The sequence below is a fragment of the Oncorhynchus mykiss genome, chromosome 28 (assembly GCF_013265735.2).
Source record: "Oncorhynchus mykiss isolate Arlee chromosome 28, USDA_OmykA_1.1, whole genome shotgun sequence".
NCBI lineage: Eukaryota > Metazoa > Chordata > Actinopteri > Salmoniformes > Salmonidae > Oncorhynchus > Oncorhynchus mykiss.
The window spans coordinates 27,358,189-27,382,620 of NC_048592.1; the positions used below are offsets into that span (position 1 = coordinate 27,358,189).

The 24,432-nt window shown below is 43.8% G+C and overlaps 1 protein-coding gene across 2 annotated transcripts in view; it reads left to right on the forward strand.

The window, feature by feature from the left end:
- LOC110508821 (chromodomain-helicase-DNA-binding protein 7) overlaps window positions 1-24,432 on the forward strand; it is a 106,341-nt gene that overhangs the window by 10,085 nt on the left and 71,824 nt on the right. For both annotated transcript variants that reach the window (XM_036966421.1, XM_036966422.1), the window contains exons 2-3: window positions 13,854-15,874; window positions 19,798-20,189. In XM_036966421.1, the coding sequence (XP_036822316.1) occupies window positions 14,015-15,874; window positions 19,798-20,189 (2,252 nt within the window). In that variant the 5' untranslated portion in view covers window positions 13,854-14,014. The remainder of the gene's footprint in view (window positions 1-13,853; window positions 15,875-19,797; window positions 20,190-24,432) is intronic.

The window sequence follows — 24,432 nt, forward strand, 5'->3', positions numbered from 1 at the left end:
AGTAGATTGGGGGAGGGAGGGGGTTAGGATAGATAAAATCAGTGATAAGGTGTGCCTCTAGAGGGCTGGCCTCTCGCTGGGGCATGATGTGCCACCTGTACTCTGAGGGCTCTCAAGGCTGAGGGAGGGAGACACCCCAGTTGGTTATACCAGGCCAGTCCACAGGGACACCACTGAATCAGATAGCCCCGGATTAGTGGGACCAAGACATTGAGAGCTCTGAGGCATTTTACTAATGTTTTATGTGTAATTCGATGTCTAAAAATAGTACCCCTGTGACCATTACTTTTGAAATAGAAGCGTGGTTAGCATTTGGAAGTTGAAATGGCAGTGTTCAGGTTTATTCAACTGGGACTGCCTTAAGTAGGCTATACATAAAAGAGAGCAGGCAGTTGAGTATGACAATTAATCTTGAAATGTTGACAGTTTGGTTAGGACATGTCAGTCATTTGTCAGGTACCCAATTAGTAACGCTAAACTTGTCTTCAGATTTTGAGGAGATCTTTTCAACATGCCAAGTGAAAATGACTTAGTGTCATTTGATAAGCAGAGATCTAGCCAGTAGCCAACAAACTTAGACCACCACTCTACTTGTAATATATCAGTAGTAGATAGCCAGATATACTAACCCACTTCAAATTAAGTCCTTGAGAACAGTTTCTGCACCAACCTGTTTAGATACCCTGCAGTGAAACTATTCTCATAGTTAAGCTTGTTTGCTACTCGCACATTTACATAATTAGTGTTATAATTAAAGCTAAAGAACATAATCCGTCATTAGCTTAGGGTGTTTATGAAGTGAGAAGTAGGCTAGTTGCTGTAGCATAAAATTAAGTGGCTGAAATGAACCCCATTTCCAGTGTCAAATATTCTCATTTCTTGAGCACACTCCAAAATGTGTAAACAAACTCCACTGAATGCTACTGGAGAACTTAGACCACTGCGCCACTCGGGAGCCATATACTAAGGCACTGCATCTCAGCGCTAAAGGTGTCACTACAGACCCTGGTTTCGATTGCATGCTGTATCACAACTGGCCGTGATTGGTTGTCCCATAGGGCGGCACACAATTGGTTTGGCTGGGATAGGCCTTCATTGTAAATAAGAATTTGTTCTTAACTGACTTGCCTAGTTAAAGGTAAAATAAAAATAGGCCTGTTTTAGAAAGGTGTGAACAAGAGCATTTGGAAAGCAGAACTTCTTTACCTTTCCAACTGGGAAAGTAGTCTGTTGCTTTTGCTGTTTTGTTATGACTTGAATCATTCCTTTGTTTTTAAACACATACGGATACAGTGCAGTTTGGGATAAATATGGCGTCAGGTTTTTCTCATTTGAATTTTCAATGTTCTTCCTAGACCTCTCGCAATCTAAACTGCACAAAACCACGAGCACTGTGAGAGTAGCTAAAGTGGAGGCCAACTGTTTTGAATTATCCCTAATCACGTATAATTAGAAGCTTGTCTGTTTGTCACCGTTGCTCGTGTCAATAGCAGCACAGCCGTTGGGCGTGCCAGCCAACCTTCAAAACAAAACAGCAGCGCACATTTTATCAAGACCTGTGGTCACGCTATCTGGAACAATCAACATTTCGACTTCCCTTCCTTCCCCACACTGTCTACCTTCTATACATGGTCATGGCTATGTTCTGATAGTATTTCTAATGAAAGGCTATTATTATGATGCTATTGTGTTAGTGTGAAAGCAAAAATGGCATTGTCAGCTCACCTCCCCACGAGCAGGAAATGTCTCCTGGTCACATTTTGGGGATTGCCTGGACATATGTCTCTTCAGCTAAACCAACAAGATAGCAGGGGGGGGGGTGTAATTAGCCCTGTTCTTTCACTTCACTAGCTACATTCAATTTTGTGAGTAGTTCATGTACAATAGTAGTTAGACAGCTGTCGATTAGTAGTTATGGTTTGGGTCGTTAGTGTCTTTGGAAATTATTCAGACCGCTTGACTTATCCACATTTTGTTACATTACAGCCTTATTCTAAAATGGATTAAATGAAAAAGAATCCCCAGCAATCTACACACTACCCCATAATGATAAAGCAGAAATGGTTTTTTAGAGTTTTTGGCAAATGTATTAAAAATAAAAAATGTAAATAACTTATTTACATAACTATTCAGACCCTTTTCTATGTGGCTCGAAATTGAGCTCAGGTGCATCCTGTTTCTATTGATCATCCTTGATGTTTCTATAAATTAACTGGAGTCCACCTGTGGTTATTTAAATTCAGTGGACATGATTTGGAAAGGCACACACCTGACTATATAAGGTCCCACAGTTGACAGTGCATGTAAGAGCAACAACCAAGGCATGAGGTCGAAGGAATTATTCGTAGAGATCCGAGACGACAGGATTGTTTCCAGGCACAGATCTGGGGAAGAGTACCAAAAAAATGTCAGCAGCATTGAAGGTCCCTCTAGGCCAAACTTTCTTAAATGGAAGTTTGGAACCACCATGACTCTTCCTAGAGCTGGCTGCCCAGCCAAACTGAGCAGTCGGGAGAGAAGGTCCTTGGTCTGGGAGGTGACCAAGAACCCGATGATCAGAGCGCTCCAGAGTTCCTCTGTGGAGATGGGAGAACCTTCTAGGAGGACATCCAGTAAAAGGCACTTTGCCAAAAGGCAGCTGAAGACTCTGACCATAAGAAACGAGATTCTCTGGTCTGATGAAACCAAGATGAAAATCTTTGGCCTGAATGCCAAGCAACGACCCATACATGCTGACCGGACATGTTGTGTGTGCTGCTAAATAAATGTACACTTACATGTTGTTCAATCATTGACCCACACTGCTCAAGTAGCCAGGTGCGAAAATATAACTTGGTTCTGTTTGTGATGCTCAACGCTCTCTCAAATCTCCTCATTGGTTTTTAGGAGCATATACCCACGTGGGTGATTTGAAAGCTGAACTGAGGTCCAGAATCCAGTTAGTTGTGGCAGTACACCTTTTTAAAGTTGGTTGCCAACCACCAGAAGAATAAGATGGAGGTTTACCGCTTTATCTGTGGATTCATTTTCGGAGTAAAGGACCTTGTGCATTTCAGGTAAAATGACAACCTGAAGTTTATATCCATGGACAAATTAGCTAGCAACAGCAAGCGCGCCAAATTGCCATAAATGTTTAACCTGTCTAGGTTGAGCGTTGCGCTAGCGGAACCCAACAACAACATTCCAATGAAAAAAGCAGTGCGCGAAATTGTGTAACTTTCACACATTAACAAGTCCAATACCGCAAAGGAATGATGTACCCATGATGTCAGATTTCAAAAATGATTTACAGCGAAAGCGCAACATATGATTGTTAGGTCATAGTCAAGTCAAAACAACATACAGCCAATTTTTTCCAGCCAAAGATAGCAGTCACAAAAAGCAGAAATATAGATAAAATTAATCACTAACCTAATCTTCATCAGATGACACTCATAGGACATCATGTTACACAATTCATGTATGTTCGATAATGTGCATATTTATATCCAAAAATCTGTTTACATTGGCGTGTTACGTGCATTGATGTTTTGATTCCAAAACATCCGGTGATTTTGTAGAAATACTCATAATAAACATTGATAAACGATACAACTGTTATTCACAGGATTAAAGGTAGACTTCTCCTTAATGCAACCGCTGTGTCAGATTTCAAAAAAACTTTACGGAAAAAGCATAATCTGAGAACGGTGCTCTGTACCTGCATATAAACACTTAGACAATTCCGCCGTCTTGGAGTCAACATTAGTTAGAAAAAACACTAAATATTCACTTACCTTTTGATCTTCTTCAGAAGGCACTCCCAGGAATCCCAGTTTGACAATAAATGACTGATTTGTTCCATAAAGCCCATCATTTAGCCATTTCTCAGCTTGTCCAGCCCAGTAATCCATCTTCATGAGGCGCGACCATTTCCTCCATGACAAGAACTCAAAAAGTTCCCTTACAGGTCGTAGAAACAAGTCAAAACATGTCTCCAAATCAATCTTCAGGATGTTTTTAACATATATTATCAATAAGGTTCCAACTGGAGAATTTCATTGTCTGAATAAAGGCATTGGAACGGGAGCTAACATTCTCGCGAGCGCGCGTCATGAGACCGAGGATCTCTACCAGACCACTCACTAAAAGAGGTCTCATGAGCCCCGCTTTTATAGTATAATCTTAAAACTAGGATCTAAAGACGGTGACATCTAGTGGAAGCCCTGGGAAGTGCAAGCACATCCATAACTATCAGGGATTTAAATAGGCATTGTTTTGAAATTCGACTTCTCACTTTCTGTTTAGATTTCTTCTCAGGGTTTTGCCTGCCATATGAGTTATGTTATACTCAGACATCATTCAAACAGTTTTAGAAACTTCAGAGTTTTCTATTCAATACTAATAATACTATGCACATATTAGCATCTGGGACAGAGTAGGAGGCAGTTAAGTTTGGGCACGCAATTCATCAAAAAGTGAAAATGCTGCCCCCTAACCTAACAGGTTAATGCTTTTCTCTCATTCCACCTCTTGCTGGCTCCCTCCCCTATTTTTATTTAACCTTTATTTAACAAGGGAGGGCTCCGGAAGGGCTCATTTGAGATTTGAAGTCTCTTTTTGAAGAGCGTCCTGGTCAAGATAGGCAGCACCAAGTCATTACACAATTACAGACAGACAACATGCAAAACTACAAGTACTCTAGTAAAAACCACATAACAAAATCATAAAACAGCAAATTAAAAACATTTACCGGTCAGGGAATCAGCCTCAAAATCCTTCATCAGTGATTTAAAAACACCAATCAGGAAAAGTTCTTCCAGTTTAAAAGTATTTTGTAATGTGTTCCAAGACGATGGCGCAGAGTACGTAAAAGCCCTATTACCAAATTCAGTTCGGACATTTGGAACAGTTAGCAGGATAAAGTCCTGTAAACGAAGAGTACCTACCACATTTCTGAACAATAAAAATGCCCCCCAAAAATGGTAGTAAACCCAAAATGGCTTTGTAAATAAAAGTATAGCAGTGAGTGAGCCTACGAGTGACTAGAGAAGGCCAGCCAACCCTGGTATACAAAGTGCAGTGGTGCATAAGGGTTTTGCTGTTTTAAAATAAATCTCAAAGCACCATGTTAAAGGGTGTCCAATTAATCTCAAACACTGAGCGGAAGCATTCATATATAAAATATCCCCATAGTCTAGTAAAGGCATAAATGTAGCTGATACTAGCCGCCTCCTGGCTTCAAAAGAAAAACGGGCCTTATTCCTAAAATAAAATCCCAACTTAAGTTGTTGAATATGCAATTTAAAAGATGCCATCAATAAAAATTCACGATATTTGAGGTTTGTCTCATTGCCCTGACAGGTAGTAATAGTCGAAAGGTTCAGAGAGCTATAACAGCCAATCACAGAGAACGGAGGGGGGGATCTATAACAGCCAATCACAGGTACAGAGCGTGGGGCGGGAGTCTATAACAGCCAATCACAGATACAGGGCGGGGGTCTATAACAGCCAATCACAGTTATAGAGACCCTTTGAAACCCCACTATTCAAAGCAAGAAATTCCAACTGTTTACAAATAGTTTCAGAATTTGCCACACTTACAAGGAATTTAGTCTTTACATGTATAGCCACACCCCCACCGTAACTCGATCAGTGTGATTAACATTGTAACCACTTATACAAATATCCTTCTCAAAAACAGACTTGCTGAGCCAGCTTTCAGAAAACACAATTGCATCAGTTGTTTTAGCCCAAAATCCCATCCATTTTTGAGAACCGGCTGTGTACATTTAAATGAAAAATACCAAAACCAGATCTAGATTTAAAATCAGAGGGGGTTTAGAGACATTGCATATCAGGGCCAGGTTGTACGTTACCTGATATCAACAAAAGAAGAAGAACTAGGCACCTCTGTTTAATAACCTTGCACGGACTCTCTTTTTTAAGAGACCTACTGCAAGCGATTTCTACAAGTGAGTTTCCAGACAATACAAAACAGCCATTTAAAACCATTAGACTTTGGTAGTGACACAAGTTTGTACTGTTCACATCATACCACAAATGCATCGGCACTTGGACGGAGTGAAAAAGAGCCAGTTCCCGCAGACAATGTTCAGTAAATTCAGTGCACAAAGCAATACCACAAATTGTCATTTTCTCTGAGAGATGTAAGAAGTAGAGGGAAAGGTAAGGGGAGAGAGGGACAGTGTGTGTGTGTGTGCGTGTGAGTAGATTGGGTGTTGGGGTAGATTGAGAGAACGGGTTGGGGATTGTTGAGCTGCCTCTGACAGCCAGGCGGAGAGGGAAGAGGAGCAGCTTGGTCGAGACACGCCGTGGAGGGAAAACTGAAGAAAGAACTCAGGCCAGCCAGAGATGGGGTTACCTTGGTAAACCTCAAGTAAAGAAGTGTAAATAGCGAGGGGAAAAAATGTATCCGAGTTGAGGGAGACCCGCAATCTTTACACCAGCAAAACAAAATAGTTTGCACTACACAACAAGGAAATTGTGGATTTACTCAACCATAAATTAATAGGTTATTAGTAGGTTCAAATCTACTGACATGCTGCCATCTTGGATTTTGCAATCCCCTATACCTCCAGCTTGTTCTCTTTCCAAACCACCCCCCCCCCCCCCCCCCCACACACACACACACACACACACACACACACACACACACACTGGGGTGTAGAGAAAGAGGGAAAGAGACAATGGAATGGCCTTGTCAATAAGCCACATGTAGAGGGAATTAGGTGAACGGTCAGCCCGCCAGCTTAGACTCCAAATCAGATCGAAGGGATTCAAATTTTCAGCTTTTGGCATGGCTCTGTTCCGCCCCCTACTAGCCTACTGCCTGGCACCCAATCACCCTACACAGGCATGTACACCATCCTGACCACACACTGTTCTTTTTGGCATCTGTTTCAGTCTTGTTATACCATTTTAGTCTGGTTCACCGTTTGTCATTTCACCCTTAGTTATCAGTCAACTTAAACTTAGGACAATTTTAGTCTACTTTTAGTCACGTAGTCAGTGCATATTTTTTCCATTAAATAATTAATATTTAGGCTACCTCTAACTTCCATGTGCGCATTCAGATAGCCTTGTCCAACTCCGCCTACTATCCCCTCGTATACCTTAGCTGGCAACATTGATATTGTGGCAGATTGTTACCAATGCTAGCCCTAATTAACCATATAGGATATAAACAATTTATAGCTCTGATTTTCTCCCTGTCATCTGTCAAGGGGGTAAATAAGTGGTTTCGTTGAAAAGATGAGTTTTCCCCAAAAAATGCCAGAAGTGTTTTACTGCACTCCTAATATTCAACAAATAGTATTAGTTTTTCACATGGGACAATAGAAATTCTGATGTGATCAAAGCAAAAATAACCTACGTTAGGCTTGAGTGGTTTACTGTATATACAGTATACCACTATATACGGTATACCGGGGTTATTTGGAAAAAAACAAAATGTTTTTCTCAATACCATCAATACTGTTGAAACTACTTATTTTTGAAGTTTTTAAAATAATTTTGAATATTTGTAGCTACTTTTTAAGTGAATATCTCCAGTCAACTTTTGCAATACGATAGGAGATAAAGTACATTGCGTTCTTCATTTCACCTGACACATTATGAAGCTTACGGTAGTCCCCAGTCACATGTCACGTGGTGTTTGTTTACAAGCACACAACGACGCGATACAACGGAGCCTTGTAAGTCATTCACTGTTGTGCAGCATGTGTCAGGTGATCTATACTGAACAGGAATATAAACACATGTGAAATGTTGGTTTCATGAGCTGAAATAAAAGATAAATAAATGTTTAATACGCACAATGCTTATTTCTCCCATATTGTGCACAAATGATTTTGCATCAATAAAAGGCCACTCTAAAATGTGCTGTTTTGTCACACAGTACAAGATCTCAAGTTTTGAGGGAGCGTGCAATTGGCATGCTGACTTCAAGAATGTCCACCAGAGATGTTGCCAGAGAATTGAATGTTGTTTCCTCCACCATAAGCCGCCTCCAATGTCGTTTTAGAGAATTTGGCAGTACGTCCAACCGCAGACCATGTGTAACCATGCCAGCCAAGGACCTCCACATCCGGCTTCTTCACCTGTGGGATCGTCTGAGACCAGCTACCTGGACAGCTGATGAAACTGAGGAGTATTTCTGTGTGTAATAAAGTAATTTTATTGGGAAAAACTCATTTTCATTGGCTGGGCCTGGCTACCAAGTGGGTGCACCCCTGCATTGTCATGTGAAATCCATAGATTAGGGCCTAAAGAATTTATTTAAATTGACTGATTTTTCCTTTTAACTCAGTAACATAGTTGAAATTGTTGCATCTTATACTATATTTAAGTATAATTACAGTATGATTTTCATAGCTAAATATTTGCCAGCTAAATATCTTATAACTATCAAGTTAACTGTCTAAAATGTTCCAAATGCTTTGCAGTTGTGCATTTGGTTTGCTCATTTAGTTGCTAGTTAGCTAAGTGGTTAGCTTCTTCAAAAATCAAACATTCACTTGGGAACTACAGAGAATCCCCTTCTGGATCAAGAGCCTTGCCTGCTAATATTTGTTTTGTGTTTGCAGCAAAAGAGTGCAATTTTTCGACTTATTTGTGTAGTTTTGATCAGAAACTGTACAAAATGTTCACAATGTGCTTGTTAGCATTTAGCATTCTCTTTGGGATTTTACATGTGCTTGTTAGCATTTAGCATTCTCTTTGTGATTTTACATGTTAGCATTGCTAACCTTCGGATTAGAGTATCAATGGTGTTTTGAGAACAGCACCCCGTGTGTTCAGTGCTGGGTTGTAATAGTTACCGTTTTTTCCAGGGCGTCTGTCAGGAAAAATGGGTCATTGCTGAGTATTTGTCGTCATATTGTTGACGAAATGAACACTGACACACACACACACTTCCACTGCCTCGTCTCCACCCCCAGGGTGTGGTGTCATAAGGAGGCCATGGGAGTTCTCTCTCTATGCTGGAGGAGCTGAGCTGCTGAATGGCAGCAGAGGGGATCTATGGCCCAGGAGGTGAGTAAGCAGGGAAATTCCACCTGCTCAGTGAGATCTTTGAGATGATGAAAGACATTTTAAATCATAAGACTCAATCTCTCCAAATGTAAGCCAGATGACGGAAGAGATCCTTTCCCAGCCATGCAGTAATATGACAGTTTTTATTTTGAATGGACGAGCTTGCCTCTGCCTCGTTAATTCTCCATCCCTCGTGAGTCTTTTCCTCGAAGGCCCAAGTGGCATTAAATTAATTTGAGTGTTGATTGCTACTGACTTATTATCATATATTTCACTGGGCTTCTACTATGGCTGAAACTACGTAGGGCAAATGTAAGGAGCATGATGGTGTGGGCGTGTAATTGAAGGTGACTGTGGAAACGAGTACTGTAAGTGGTAGTATTAGATGTCTGTGCTCTAGGTCTATATTGAGGTTGAGACTTGTCCAATCGTATCTGTAGATGTAAGCAATAAGTGTATTATGGTTGTTCTACAAATGTAGCAATTCTAGTTTAATTAATATGTTGTAGTATATCTGTTTGCTATACGGTGTTTTCACTACTGCGTAGGCCTAGGCTACATGTCTGTCTCCTCTCTGTCGACACTGCTACCTGTGTTGCGGTTTGTCTTTAGAGATCAGTTACAGCTGGTTTCTTCATCTGGCGAGTCGCCCAGCCAGTTTCTTTTAATTCCATTTCTAGTCTGTTGCTAAAGCATGTTGTGTAGCAACTTAAGTTGCGGGATGCACTCTCTTTCTCACCTCAGGGATTTCTTACCTTTTTTGAGTTTGAGGAAGTGAAGTTCAGTGTCTCCGAATTGTTTTACAAGGGCTAATGCTAATGTCCCTTTTTGAAAAGTCGCCATTTTGCAGAAAATGGTTTCCCTTCTGTTCATTGACGTAAGGTCAGTGGTAGTGGTGCTAGCAGCCACGAGGAGAGGCTTTGTCCTCTGGGAAATATCCCCATGAGTAGAATTTTCCTTATTTTACTGTCCTTGTGGGGACTTTTGGGTATTTCCAGTACCTATGAGGATAGTAATACAGGCACACATATAGCCTCAAGTCTGCACACGCACAGGCCCACACATAAACACACGTCGCGTGTTGAGTTGGACATCCAATCCCTGTGCTGGCTCTGCTTTCAGCCTGTTTTCTCACACCTCCATAATAACCCCTGCTCATCTGATTACAGAGCTCAGGGGATGAGCAGGTTGAGGACAAACACACAGCTACTCTAAAATATATGTGCATACACTCACCCTTACACATTCACATTCTGAATTTCTCTCCTTCCCTCTCTCTCTGCCCAACAAAACACACACTTGAGCAGGTGGCTCCCTCCTTGTATTTTCACATCTGCCGGGCTGATCTGGCAGCTGCTGCTGTTTAAACACCCCTGCTTCTGCCCAGGCCTTTGTTCTTTCCCTAAAGAATGAATGGGTTTTTGGTTTGGTGCCTGTCTGTCGGAAGAAAATCTTTTGTTTGAAAGCAAATGGAAACAGAGGTGGGATGGGATGGTGGGGGATGCGATGAAAGGGCCATCTTGGTGGGGGGGGGGGGGGGGGGGGTTGCTTACAACTGTTTACAACTGCTGAACATGTGCCACAAACTCCAATTCAGTTAGCAGGAGGTTAAAGAACGGGAGTAAGGTTGCACAATGAACAGGAGTAAGGTTGCACAATGAGCACGAGGTTAAAGAACGGGAGTAAGGTTGCACAATGAGCAGGAGGTTAAAGAACGGGAGTAAGGTTGCACAATGAGCAGGAGGTTAAAGAACAGGAGTAAGGTTGCACAATGAACAGGAGTAAGGTTGCACAATGAGCAGGAGGTTAAAGAACGGGAGTAAGGTTGCACAATGAACAGGAGTAAGGTTGCACAATGAGCACGGGGTTAAAGAACGGGTAAGGTTCCACAATGAGCACGAGGTTAAAGAACGGGAGTAAGGTTGCACAATGGACCTCATCTGATATAGCCCCTGCTTAGTTTAATAATAAAGCTACCCCCCTACTTTGTGCAATTTCTGCCTGAAGACATACCCAAATCTACCAGCCTGTAGCTCAGGTACAGAACCAAGGATATGCATATTCTTGGTACCATTTGAAAGAAAACACTCTAGATCTGGTTTAGATAAAACAATGAAAAAAAACATACGTTATTTTTATTTTTGTATCATCTTTAAAATGAACAAGATCAAACAAACATTCAGATAGGATGATGGGGACAATATCAGTGAAAAATATAAGAGGGCAACAGTACTTGTGCAAAGTTTCAGAATGATAGCTTCCAAAATGAGTGTGCTACATGACCTTTATCATGAAGTCACCCAGGTGTCCCACACAAGTAGCCCAAATGTACCCAAGTGGCCAAATTGGTGAAGGTATACATTTTGAAACAAATAACTATATACAAAATACCAAAATGGTTCTAACACACCCCCCGAAAAAAAAAGAAAAAAAAAGTGAAAACTTTCAATATTTGGAAGACCCTCAGTCCTCTATCAAATCAATTTAAATAGCCCCAGCCTAAAACCCCAAACAGCAAGCAATGCAGGTGTAGAAGCACGGTGGCTAGGAAAAACTCCCTAGAAAGGCAAAAAACTAGGAAGCAACCTAGAGAGGAACCAGGCTATGAGGGGTGGCCAGTCCTCTTCTGGCTGTACCGGGTGGAGATCACAGTGGTTGTAGAGGGTGCAACAGGACAGCACCTCGAGTAAAAATGAACAGTTTAGGGTTCCATAGCCGCAGGCAGAACAGTTGAAACTGGAACAGCAGCAAGGCCAGGTGGACTGGGAAAAGCAAGGAGTCATCATGCCAGGTAGTCCTGACGCATGGTACTAGGGCTCAGGTCCTCCGAGAGAGAGAAAGAAAGAGGAGAATTAGAGAGAGCATACTTAAATTCACACAGGACATCGGATAAGACAGAGGTACTCCAGATATAACAAAACTGACCCTAGCCCCCCGACACAAACTACTGCAGCATAAATACTGGAGGCTGAGACAGGAGGGGTCAGGAGACACTGTAGCCCCATCCGATGAGACCCCCAGACAGGGCCAAACAGAAAGGATATAACCCCACCCACTTTGCCAAAGCTCTACACAATATTGTGCTGCTGATGCCAGGTGCCATAGCAGTCTCTTTCTGCTGTAAAGCAGGGGGTCACCAAGCATGTGGCGCAGGTGATATGGGACTTAATTTTGCAAAGAACACAGCGATGCCTCCATGCTGTGCCCTTTTGGCCCTGAGGCACATCCATGCCTGCGGAAATATATTTGGGCAGATGAACACCACTTGTGGCAGGAGCTGGATGAACCAGCTTCAGTGGGGGATGGAAACCTTGGCCCTGGGGGCTGCCATTCGGAGTCAGTGTCACTGAAAGAAAATGTTCATTTAGAATAGTTTCACATATGAGCCCTGTATCAACAGGTATAATGAACAGATATAAAGATAGGGTACAGGGAACATAAGGTTGAATATATTATTATGACCTGATAGATCTACTGTCTCTTTTATATTATGACATTTCAGCTAGATCTACTGTCTCTGTTATATTATGACAGACCAGCTGTATCTACTGTCTCCATTTCACTTTGGCCATTGTTGTGGGCCTGCCCTCCCCTCAACAGCCTCAAATAGGCTATTTCATGTGGGTTGGGGTGGGGTGGCAGACACACGCATCTCACATTTCATGACATTACATGTCTAAAATTTAAAAAAAATCACATATTTTATATTATTAATTTCAAACAAGGGCATTAGCATGATAATAACTTACCTGTCCAAAACGATGTCCTCTCCCGTTCAAAAAATATTCCTCCACAATCGCTAAATGAATCGTCCTACAACAATCTGTCTCACTTTCCCAATCAATTTATTCTAAAATTGTGTGTACATCTGTATATCTAGACTTAGATTTAGCTTTCCCTGACTTAGTCGTCATACTGATTTTTATATATATATATATATATATATATCTCAAACACAGCTGAGTCTGCGCATTTACCAAACAATGCAGTGCGTAATATGTGTTTCTCCTTCCGGTATGAAACTTCAATAGTGAATTACTCTCTTTACGCTGGAGCTTACTACATGGTTTGGTCTTGCAACACATAAACATGACCTATTGCCGTTTACCTCAGCTCATTGGCTATCTACCCAGCTAGATTTCAAGACGATCAGTGGTCATTGGGTTAAAATACAGTCAATCAACGAAACAGCGGGCAAATCATTGGTGCACAATGATGTCATGACTTGTCTTGAAATCGGTTTCTTTCAGTCAATATGTCCCGCGAAATGGCCCATCAGGTTTGATTGTGTTACAAACAAACCAGTTAATTGCAGTGAAACCAAACATGACTGGAAAAGCCACGTTCTGTGTGGGTTATTTACCTGGAATGTGTCGTTTAATGGAATGAGACGGAATTCACGACAAGCGGTTCACAAAATGTTTCGTGTTAGGCTATAAAAACAGATTTTATCAAACAAAAGATCATTCATTGTGCAACAATGAGCATTGGAATTGCAAACAGATGAAGATCGTCAAAGGTAAACTTATTTTAATGCAGTTTGTGATTATGTTACGCCTGTGCTGGTTGAAATAGTTGTTTTTATGGGGCTCTATGCTCAGATAATCGCATCGTATTCTTTCGCAGTAAATCATTTTTTAAATCTGACGAAGCAGTTGGATTAGCTAGATTCTAGGCTTTCGATACATGTGAGACTCTTGTGAGACACTTGTTTAATATGACTATGTAGCGATCACCGTATGTTGTGGAATTTCAGTCTGCTAGCGGGTTCCGTGCTCAGAGAGGTGACACTCTGTTCTTATCTCTCTCTCCTCCAGGTCCTGTAACCTTCTTTGCCTGACTCTGCATTCTCATTCTCTGGGAGAATTAGGGAAATATGGAGTGACATGCTGCAGATTAGTTAGCGGATTAGAGGCTTTGAGGTCATCCACCTCTGTGTGAGCGCAGGTTCCCTGGAGCCTCATTCCCCCCAGCAGCAATGGCTGACCCGGGGATGTTGAGCCTGTTCGGGGATGATGCCAACCTGTTCTCGGACGAGCTGGAGGGCCTGGGGGACTGTGGCTTCCCCCAGGGCCAGCCCAACCCCATAGGACAGCAGGAGCACCAGGGCTACAGGTCGCTCTCCTCCAACTCACTCCACCACCCCTCGCAGGCCGGCCCCGGACAGCCCAAGATGGGCCACCCCTACGACCCCTTTGCAGGCTACGAGCAGCAGCAGGGCAACGGTCCCGCCGTCAATGGCATGGTGACCCCGCACTCGCGCTACCACAACAGCCCCCAACAACCCGGAGGGGGGCACCATGTCTACCCCAGAGCCCAAGGCGATGGGCACGGGCAGTCCTTCCCTGACGGAGGAGCCGTATGGGGCCCCCAGACTGGCCCCGGGCAGGGCAGGCCTCCATTCCAGCAGCAACAGGCATCCCCCCAGGGCCCCTCCCACCAGCAGCACGGCCCCTCTGTGCCCCAGGCCCCATCCCACCAGCAGCACGGCCCCTCTGGGCCCCAGGCCCCATCCCACCAGCAGCATGGCCCCTCTGGGCCCCAGGCCGCCTCCCACCAGCAGCATGACCCCTCAGGGCCCCAGGACCATGGCCACCGTATGGGCCCCTACATGGGCCGGTCCGACTATGCCACTATGCAGGGCCACCCTGGCCAGACCCAGACGCCACCCAGGATCAACCACTTCCCTCCGGGCATGGGCCAGGAGCCCAACCACTACATGGGCCACGTGGGGCTCCAGCAGAACTCCAGCATGACGGCCCACCCGGCACAGCAACAGCAGCCCCCCCAGCAGTTCCTCCACCGGCCCGGCCAGGGCCCTGTTCACACCCAGGACCACATGGCCTCCCACACCTCTCACCAGCAGCACCAGGGCTTGGCCGGGAGGCCACACCAGAACATGGGGTTCAACATGCACGGCCAGGCAGCCTCTCCTGATGCTGTAACCAGCTCAGGGCCGTACCCCCCCTACCCCCAGTACGGCAACCTTAATCAGGGATTAGCCGGCAGTGCAGGGATGAGTCCCCGCATGAGCCTCAGCAGTACCAGCAACAACAACAGTAGTGCCTGCGGGCCTATGGGGCCAGACCAAGTCCAGTGTTACCCCAACGCAGGGGGGGCCCCACAGTGCTACCCGGATCCTCAGGTACACCGGCAGCCTGTCCACCCCAACCAAATCACCGGCCAGCCCATGCACCCCTCCCAGGCCCAGGCCACCCCCCATAAGCAGCCCCACCTCCCCACACCACCTCATGGATCTTACGGCTCTCCCACCTCCATGTCCCCCATGAAGGGCATGGGAACCACCGCGGTCACACCTCTGCCTCAACAGGTCCGACCCCCTAGTGCAGGTCTTGCTCCCGAGGTAGGGGCGTACCCCGGAGTGCCACTCCAGGCCCCTAACCCCATGGCCCCCCCTCAGAGAAACACCACTCCCCTGGGCGTGCAGCAACCGCAACATCATCCCCAGCACCTCTCCCACCCACAGCAGCACCCCCACATGCCCCCGAGCCAGCAGCTCTACCAGGGTATGTCCCCCAACCAAAGAGGCCCTCTCGACCAGGTGAGACCTCCAGGTCCTATGGCCCACGGTGAGCATCCAGGACCACAGGACCAGCAGCTGCTCACTCCCCAGCAACAGGCACCCAAATCTGGGCTGCAGCCTCCTCCCATGGCCTTCCAGCAGCAGGTGCACCCAGCCCAGACCGCTTTGCCCCCATCGCAGGCTCAGACACATCTGGCCGGCCCCCACCACCAGAGCTCCCCGCCCAACCAGCCACCTTGGGCGCCGGCAGGACACCAGTCGCCTACAACCCCCCAGAAAGTGCCTCACATTCAGGTGAGTTTGCTTTGATGTTTGTGTGTGTGGGTTTTTTTGTGAGTTTGTTTTCATGTGCGTACTTGTGTGTGTGGGAGAGTGGGTGCGTGACATTTAAAAACTCAGCGTTCCTCTGTTGATTGGGGGTTTTGAGGTGTTTGTGTGTGGGGAAATATATTTTTACAGCTGTTTGTTTCCTCTCCACTGCATATCCTGGCCCTCCCCAAGTTCCAGGCGCCACTGTGCTAATCTCCTAACCCCCTCCCATCCCCACCCCCTCTGAGTGGGAATACTCCCTTCCTGCTCTCTAAGAATCTCTCCTCTCCCGTCTGCTGTCTTTCCGCCCGCTCTGCTCTCTCTCCCTCTATTCCTTCTCGCTCTCTGTGTGTGTTTGCCTTGTCTGTCTCTGAGGACTCATGCGTGAGTTAATGGTGTACAGCAGGATGTGCCCTGTCTGGGGAGGGGGAAAGGGGGCGGAGAAGGGAGGATGGGGCAGCCGGTGGGGAGTGGAGGTTAGCAGCTCTCAATAACTCACTCTGTGTGTGTTTGTGTGTCAGTCACGTGTCCTGGGTTCCATTAGCTTGTTTTGTGCTCAAAGCCGCCGCCTCTGCTGACCCATTAACATACAATGGTCGCCCTGTGGCAGCGCACACATCCAGCACTTAGCATCTCTATTAGGCGTCTTCCTCATTCACACCATCGTCGCCACTCCAGTCCTCTTCCCCTTTACCAGAGTGTCCCCCTCCCCCATCCTCCCGATACTGGGGCTCTGATTGGGGAGTTTTGTGGTTGACATTTTAAGATGTCGGAGTTAATTTGTCCAATGCGAATGACCTAGATGTTAGGCACACAGTTAAGTCTCATAGCATCGCTTTGGTCCCTGGCTGCAAGAACGTACCCCCATTATCTGTTAGTCTGGCTGAGGGAAATGTGCCCGGAGGATGTCTGACCATGATGGTGTTTTCTGATGCGTGGTCGTGGTAGCTGTCTCGCAGTACTCTCTCTGGTTATAAGGTGGCATGCAGGGCTACGTATTCCTAAATGTCTGAGACCACCTCCTGCAGCTCTTAGCCGTGTCTGCCCTTTATGCTGTAATATGGTTATGGGTGTGTAGTGCACACTGCACCGGGCTACCTACGTACTCTTAAAAAGCTAGTCAGCAGCTCAAGGTCGCTGAGCTGGTTCCATGACCTTTGGTGCTGCTTGCTATATAGAACGCTCACAAGGGTGTGTGACACATCTAAATATCACTATTGGCCATCCCACCTCTAGGGCCTTTTACATATGGTAGGTTTTTAAAGGACCATAGAGTTTGGTCTGCTTTGCGTTTTCTTTTTGCCATATAAAAAATATTGCCATACTGCTATTGTCACATCACTAGCATCATTGTCCGTCCTATGGCTCTTTCAAGGAATACTGAATATAAAAAAATAAACATATTTGTAGCGTCTCGATTAGAGGCCGACCGATTGATTTTTCAACACCAATACCAATTATTGGAGGACCAAAAAAAGCCGATACCGATTAATCTGCTTTTTAATTTGTGTAAAATTTAATTTAGAAAATACATTTTTATTTTTATAATTTTGTAATGACAATTACTGAATTAACACTTTTATTTTAACTTAATATAAGACATAAATAAAATCAATTTAGTCTCAAATAATGAAACATGTTCAATTTGGTTTAAATAATGCAAAAACACAGTGTTGGAGAAGAAAGTAAAAGCGCAATATGTGCCATGTAAGAAAGCCAACGTTTAAGTTCCTTGCTCAGAACATGAGAACATATGAAAGCTGATGGTTCCTTTTAACATGAGTCTTCAATGTTCCCAGTTATTAAGTTTTAGGTTGTAGTTATTATAGGACTATTTCTCTCTTGTCCATTTGTCTTTCATATACCTTTGACTATTGGATGTTCTTATAGGCACTTTAGTATTGCCAGCCTAATCTCTGGAGTTGATAGGCTTGAAGTCATAAACAGTGCTATGCTTCAAGCATTGCAAAAAGCTGCTGGCAAACAGAGGAAAGTGTGGTTTGAATGAATGCTTACGAACTTGCTGCTGCCTACCGCCACTCAGTCAGACTGCTCTATCAAATCAGACTCGATTATAATAAACACACAGAAATATGAGCCTTAGGTCATTAATATGGTCAAATCCGGAAACTATAATAAATAAAAAAAAACGTTTATTCTTTCAGTGAAATACGGAACTGTTCCATATTTTATCGAATGGGTGGCAACCCTAAGTCTAAATATTGCTCTTACGTTGCACAACCTTCAATGTTGTGTCATAATTATATAATATTCTGGCAAATTATGGTCTTTGTTAGGAAGAAATCGTCTTCCACAGTTCGTAACGAGCCAGGCGACCCAAACTGCTGCATATACCCTGACTGTGCTTGCACCGAAATCAAGACAAGTGACAAGTGACACAATTTCAGGCACCGCATTGATTATATGCAACATCAAGCATGTGTAGTTAACTAGTGATTATGTTAAGATTGATTGTTTTTTTTATAAGTTAATGCTAGCTAGCAACTTACCATGGCTCCTTGCTGACTGCACTCGCATAACAGGTGGTCAGCCTGCCATACAGTCTCCTCGTGGATTGCAATGTCCAAAAGGCTGATTACCTATTGTTATGAAAACTTGAAATCGACTTTAATTAATCGGCCATTCCGATTAATCAGTCGACCTCTAGTCTCGATAGCGACGTCAGGCCCTTTGCCCACCCTGATAGTGTTGGGTATGAAAGACCACAGCCACTCAACAGCGGTGGCAGGCCTCTGCTCTGCTCCTTTATGGAGTATTTAGCTTCTAGAGCGTGCACTTTGGCTGTCAGATTAACCGACACGTCACTCTTCCCCCTCCGAGTGATGAAACCCAATACCGTCCGTATCGTATTCGTCACTGCTGCCGTCACATTAGTGATGCAGTAAGTGCGCGCATCGGGCCCATTGTCATTCATGGGATTGATTATCGGGGAAGCTGGGCAAGAGGAGACATTTATCCATTTAAAGCAGCAGCCCTCTTCTGTCTTCTGCACACCTCTGTTTGGGGATGGGCGCGATCGCTTTCTCTGTGACCTTGGTGACGTTTGGCATGCACCATGCAACCAATTTGTCTGCTCGCCTGTTTACAGGAAATTTGCATTCGACTGCCGCAGTTGATGTGGTTTCTCAAGTTTTGTTTTTGAGTGAACTGCGGGCCTCTGGGATAAAGCAAGTGCTCTACAAACAGAACCTCACATCTTTCATTCTTCTGAATTTTCTTTCACTCTACTGTCTTTAGTGGAAACACTTGCACACACTTGAACTAGCTCAGACAATTGTGTTGTTTTCGAAGACTCCTTTTGGAGAGCAGTGTGGCATATTGCAGTACATTTGCTGATGTCCATAAATGCTGCCCCCTCCCCCTCCCAGCTGGAAGACCCAAACAGCTGCCAACTGGTTCCCTATCAGCCCAGCTCTGCTGGGGCTGTGGTGGGGAGAGGGCCAGCGCAGTCTCTATAGGAATAGAGGTTAGACAATAATTTCCAAGTCCCTCTTTTAGGATTTGAGGAGTCCTAGCCCCTCACTCTCTTTAGGTATATAATTCTCAATTGAACCAGCAGTCTGAATAAATTACATGTGTTGTCTCTATAGGTTTAAGTTAGACATTTGCTCTTTCTCTATTGAGCTATAAATTATCGTTGTCACCGTGCTGAACTTAAGAATAGTATAAAGCTGGTAGTGGTCATATGGAGATAAAGGTAAGGACTCGGGTAGGCAGTGGACATTTGACTTGTGGCAAATATCTTTTGTTCAAATCTTAACAAAAACTGTTTAAACCTCGAGTTGTTTGTTGTCTGATGAACCGCCTCAGAGAGGCTGGTTGGTTTTTGTTTCTCCTGCTGCCGAAAATATTTACTAGTTTATTATTCCTTCCCCTTCTCCTGGCAGTATTCTACGTCATCTGAGATGACAGCTTCTGACAGGACACCCGCTTCGGGGGCTAACCTCCAGCCAGCCAACCGTGACAAGAAGCCCACCGAGCAGAAACCAAAAAAGAAGAAAGCGAAGGTGATGGTGGAGGGGGAAAAGAAGCCCAAAAAGAAGAAAGGAGGATGTATAGAGGAATGTGGCGAGGAGGGGAAACGAAAGGTCGGGGACGGTCCCTGGGCGGAGGTTAACTGTCTGACAGGTGCCCTGGAGGAATCACTTGTGGTGAAGACAAAGAAGAAACCGAAGGAGCCTAAAGAGCCCAAGACTCCGAAAACACCCAAGACCCCCAAAGAGCCCAAGGAGAAGGCCAAGAGCACTACCCCCAAGGTCAAGATGCCCAAGAAGCCCAGGTAGGTTACATTTGCTTTACATAAGCTAATGTACTAAATGTCACTTTAGTTTAGGCCTAACTATTTATATCAGCACTACATTAGCTAGGCTACATCTAGGCTATTTATACCAGCACTACACAAGCTAGGCTAAATCTAGGCCATTTATACCAACACAACATTAGCTAGGCTAGATCTATGCAGGGCCTGTACCTCGAAGTCAGCTTCTCTGTTACTACTTTTATTGAATGCTTTGAATGAAAGCTTTGGTGTTCCTCAGGGATCAGTATTTACTCCGGTGTGAATGTGTTTTGGCTAGGGTCTTAAAGCTGATTTGTGTTCAGGTCAGTATTTATGCTTTTAGGACTTTGTTGGATAAACGTTACTCTCAAGTCGACTTGGAATTGATAGCGCATACTCATCCCCACCATCAGCAACTTAATTTCCAAGATCAGAGATTTGATCTACGTTTCATTGGCCTGTTTCCCAGGCCATATGGGAGGGTCACCTCAAGCTATCAACATCACCGTATCAATGTTGCCAATTTAGCGACTCTGTCGCTATATTTACAGAGTTTTCAAACCTTTCCAGCGACGTTTATTGGTAAGTGTCTAGCAACAAATACACAGCTACATTTCAGTCTGCCTTTGGAGTTTTTTGCCAGTGGGTTTTTATAGCATTTACCACTTTTCTCACTCAATTCTGGTGCAAACGAGAGTAAGAGAAGCTGCCTGTGCAACAGTCACTGAATACACAAGCAGAAAAGTAAACATGGGGGGTGGGTTGGGAAATGGGCCGAAAAACATTATTTTGGGGACCGCAGCCATGGCACAACAAGGCAAATTGGTGCTGTGATGTCGCGGCAATGGCAAACGTCATCTAGCGACAAATCAAGGAGCCAATAGCAAAAATTGTTGCCATTACTGCAGCTGAGCTGTGCGGCACTCTTTATACCACCCCTCACTCAAGTGACCAGTCAGTGAGAAACGCAGGTTAAGACCCAGAGTTCGCTAACTCCTAGGTGGATGAGGAGTGAAGTCCATGGTCTTAGTACATGCAGGGGGGGATTTTTTAAATTTTTTTAAATGCTGTGGTTTTGTGATCTGCGGGAAATGTCTGTGGTCATACATTTAATTTGGTTAAGTGCAGCTCAGTTTCCACCTCATTTTGTGGACAGTGGGGAAATATCCTGTATGCCTATGGTAACCTTTTTCAATAGCAAGGCAATGCTCACTGAATCGGCACATGATCAAGGATTTTGATCAGTCAGTGGTCAGGTATTCTGCTACTGTGTACTCTCTGTTTAGGGCCAAATAGCATTCCAATCTTGCTCTGTTTTCTTGTTGATTTCTTTCCAGTGTGTGAAATAGGTATCCTTTTTGCTTTTTCATAATTTGGTTGGGTCCAATTGTTGCTATCCTGGGGGTCTGTGGGGTCTGTCTGTGAACAGAGCCACAGAACCAGCGGATTGAGGGGACTTTTCTCTAGGTTAATCTCTGTAGTTGAGGGCTTTGTGGTGAAATGTGTGGGCATCACTTCCTTTTTAGGTGGTTGTAGAATGTAACAGCTCTTTTCTGGATTTTGATAACTAGTATAGTCCCAATTCTGCTCTGAATGCATTGTTTGGGGTTTTGTGTTGTACATTTAAGTATATTTTTGCAGAATTCTGCATGCAGATTCTCAATTGAGTGTGTCACATTTTGTGAATTCTTGGTTGGGGAGTGGACCTCAGACCTCACAACAATAGAGGGCAATGGGTTCTATAACTGATCTGAAGTATATACATTTTTTGCCAGATCCTAATTGGGATGTCGAGTTTTATGTTCCTTTTGATGGCATGAAGGCCCTTGCCTTGTCTCAGATCGTTCACAGCCTTGTGTAAGTTAACTGTGGTGGTGTTTAGGCCGAGGTAGATATAATTATTTGTGTGCTCTAGGGCAATGGTGTCTAGATTAGAATTTGTACTTTTTGTTCTGGCAACTGGGCCTTTTGGAGCTGCATTATTTTAGTCGTACTGAGATTCTGTAATTGGCTGAATATATAGGTGCTGCTGTAGGCACCAGATCATCTGTAAACAGACATTTGATTTCTCAAATCAAAATCAAATCAAATTGTATTTGTCACATACACATGGTTATCAGATGTTAATGCGAGTGTAGCGAAATGCTTGTGCTTCTAGTTCCGACAATGCAGTAATAACCAACAAGTAATCTAGCTAACAATTCCAAAACTACTACCTTATAGACACAAGTGTAAGGGGATAAAGAATATGTACATAAAGATATATGAATGAGTGATGGTACAGAGCGGCATAGGCAAGATACAGTAGATGGTATTGAGTGCAGTATATACATATGAGATGAGTATATAAACAAAGTGGCATAGTTAAAGTGGCTAGTGATACATGTATTACATAACGATGCAGTAGATGATATAGAGTACAGTATATATGTATACATATGAGATGAATAATGTAGGGTATGTAAACATATTAGGTAGCATTGTTTAAAGTGGCTAGTGATATATTTTACATAATTTCCCATCAATTCCCAGTCCAGTATGGGGGAGGCCGGTTGCTGCTGACTGTTCCAGTGCCCATGCCAATGTATACCATATGTTCAGAAAGTATTCATACCCCTTGACTTATTTCACATGTTACAACCTGAATTCAAAATTGATTAAGTACATTTTTTTCCCAAAGATCTACACATACTACCCCATAATGACAAAGTGAAAACATGTTTTTAGACATTTTTGGAAATCTATTAAATTACACCAGGGATGCAAATTATTCACCTTTTTGGCAAAATGTTCCGTTTTGAATCCGATTATAGGTGGCCTTATGGGATTTGTGTGACTCCAATGAGAAGTGTGGGGGTGGGTGGCTTTGGCTCACTACTGGCTGTATGCAAACGAGTGATGCGTGTTTGGAGCAATGCTGGCTGTATCCAAGGCTCAGCCAATCATTCGCACAACAGAATGCAGCACGCCACTGAAGAGAGAAGAGACAACCAAGTTTCTAGTTACAGCATCAGCGCGTGTTCTGGAAAGACGGCAGTAGGGTGAAATGGAAGGCAGTTTGCTAGTTACAGCAGTGCGTCCCTGAACCATAACGAAGAGGTAGGCGGTAGTCGACCGATTAATCGGAATGGCCAATTTAATTAGGGCCGATTTTTCAAATTTTCATAATAATCGGTAATGGTAATTTTTGGACACCGATCATGGCTGATTACATTGCACTCCACGAGGAGACTGCGGGGGCAGGCTGACTACCTGCTATGCGAGTGCAGCAAGGAGCCACGTTAAGGTGTTAGCTAGCATTAAACATATAACAAACAATCAATCTTAACATAATCACTAGCTAACTACACATAGTTGATGATATTACTAGTTTAACTCTTTTGAGATAGGGGGCAGCATTTTCACTTTTGGATGAATAGCGTGCCCAGAGTGAACTGCCTCCTACTCTGTCCCAGATGCTAATACATGCATATTATTATTAGTATTGGATAGAAAACACTCTGAAGTGTTTGAATGATGTCTTATGAGTATAACAGAACTCATATGGCATGCGAAAACCTGAGAAATCCAACCAGGAAGTGGGAAATCTGAGGTTTGTAGTTTTTCAAAGCTTGGCCTACTGAATACACAGTGGGATATGGATGAAGTTGCACTTCCTACGGCTTCCACTTAATGTCAACCGTCTTTAGCAACTTGAATGAGGATTCTACTATAAAGGAGGGGCTCATGAGACCTGTTTGAGTTGGTGGTCTGGCAGAGTGTCTCAGGCTCGTGACGCGCACTCCCGACAGAGTTACCTCTCGTTCCAGTGCTTTTCTTCATACATAGGAATTCTCCGGTTGGAAGCTTATTGATGTTTTATGTTAAAAACATCCTAAAGATTTATTCCATGCATCGTTTGACTTGTTTCTGTGGTTGCATTAAGGATAAGTCTATCTTTAATTCTGTTAATAACAGTTGCATCTTTTATCAATGTTTATTATGAGTATTTCTGCAAAATCACCGGATGTTTTGGAATCAAAACATTACTGCACGTAACACGCCAACGTAAACTGAGATTTTTGGATATAAATATGCACATTATCAAACAAAACATACATGCATTGTGTAACATGATGTCCTATGAGTGTCATCTGATGAAGATCATCAAAGTTTAGTGTTTAATTTTATCTATATTTCTGCTTTCTGTGACTCCTATCTTTTGCTGGAAAAATGGCGGTGTTTTTTCGACTTGGCTATGTTG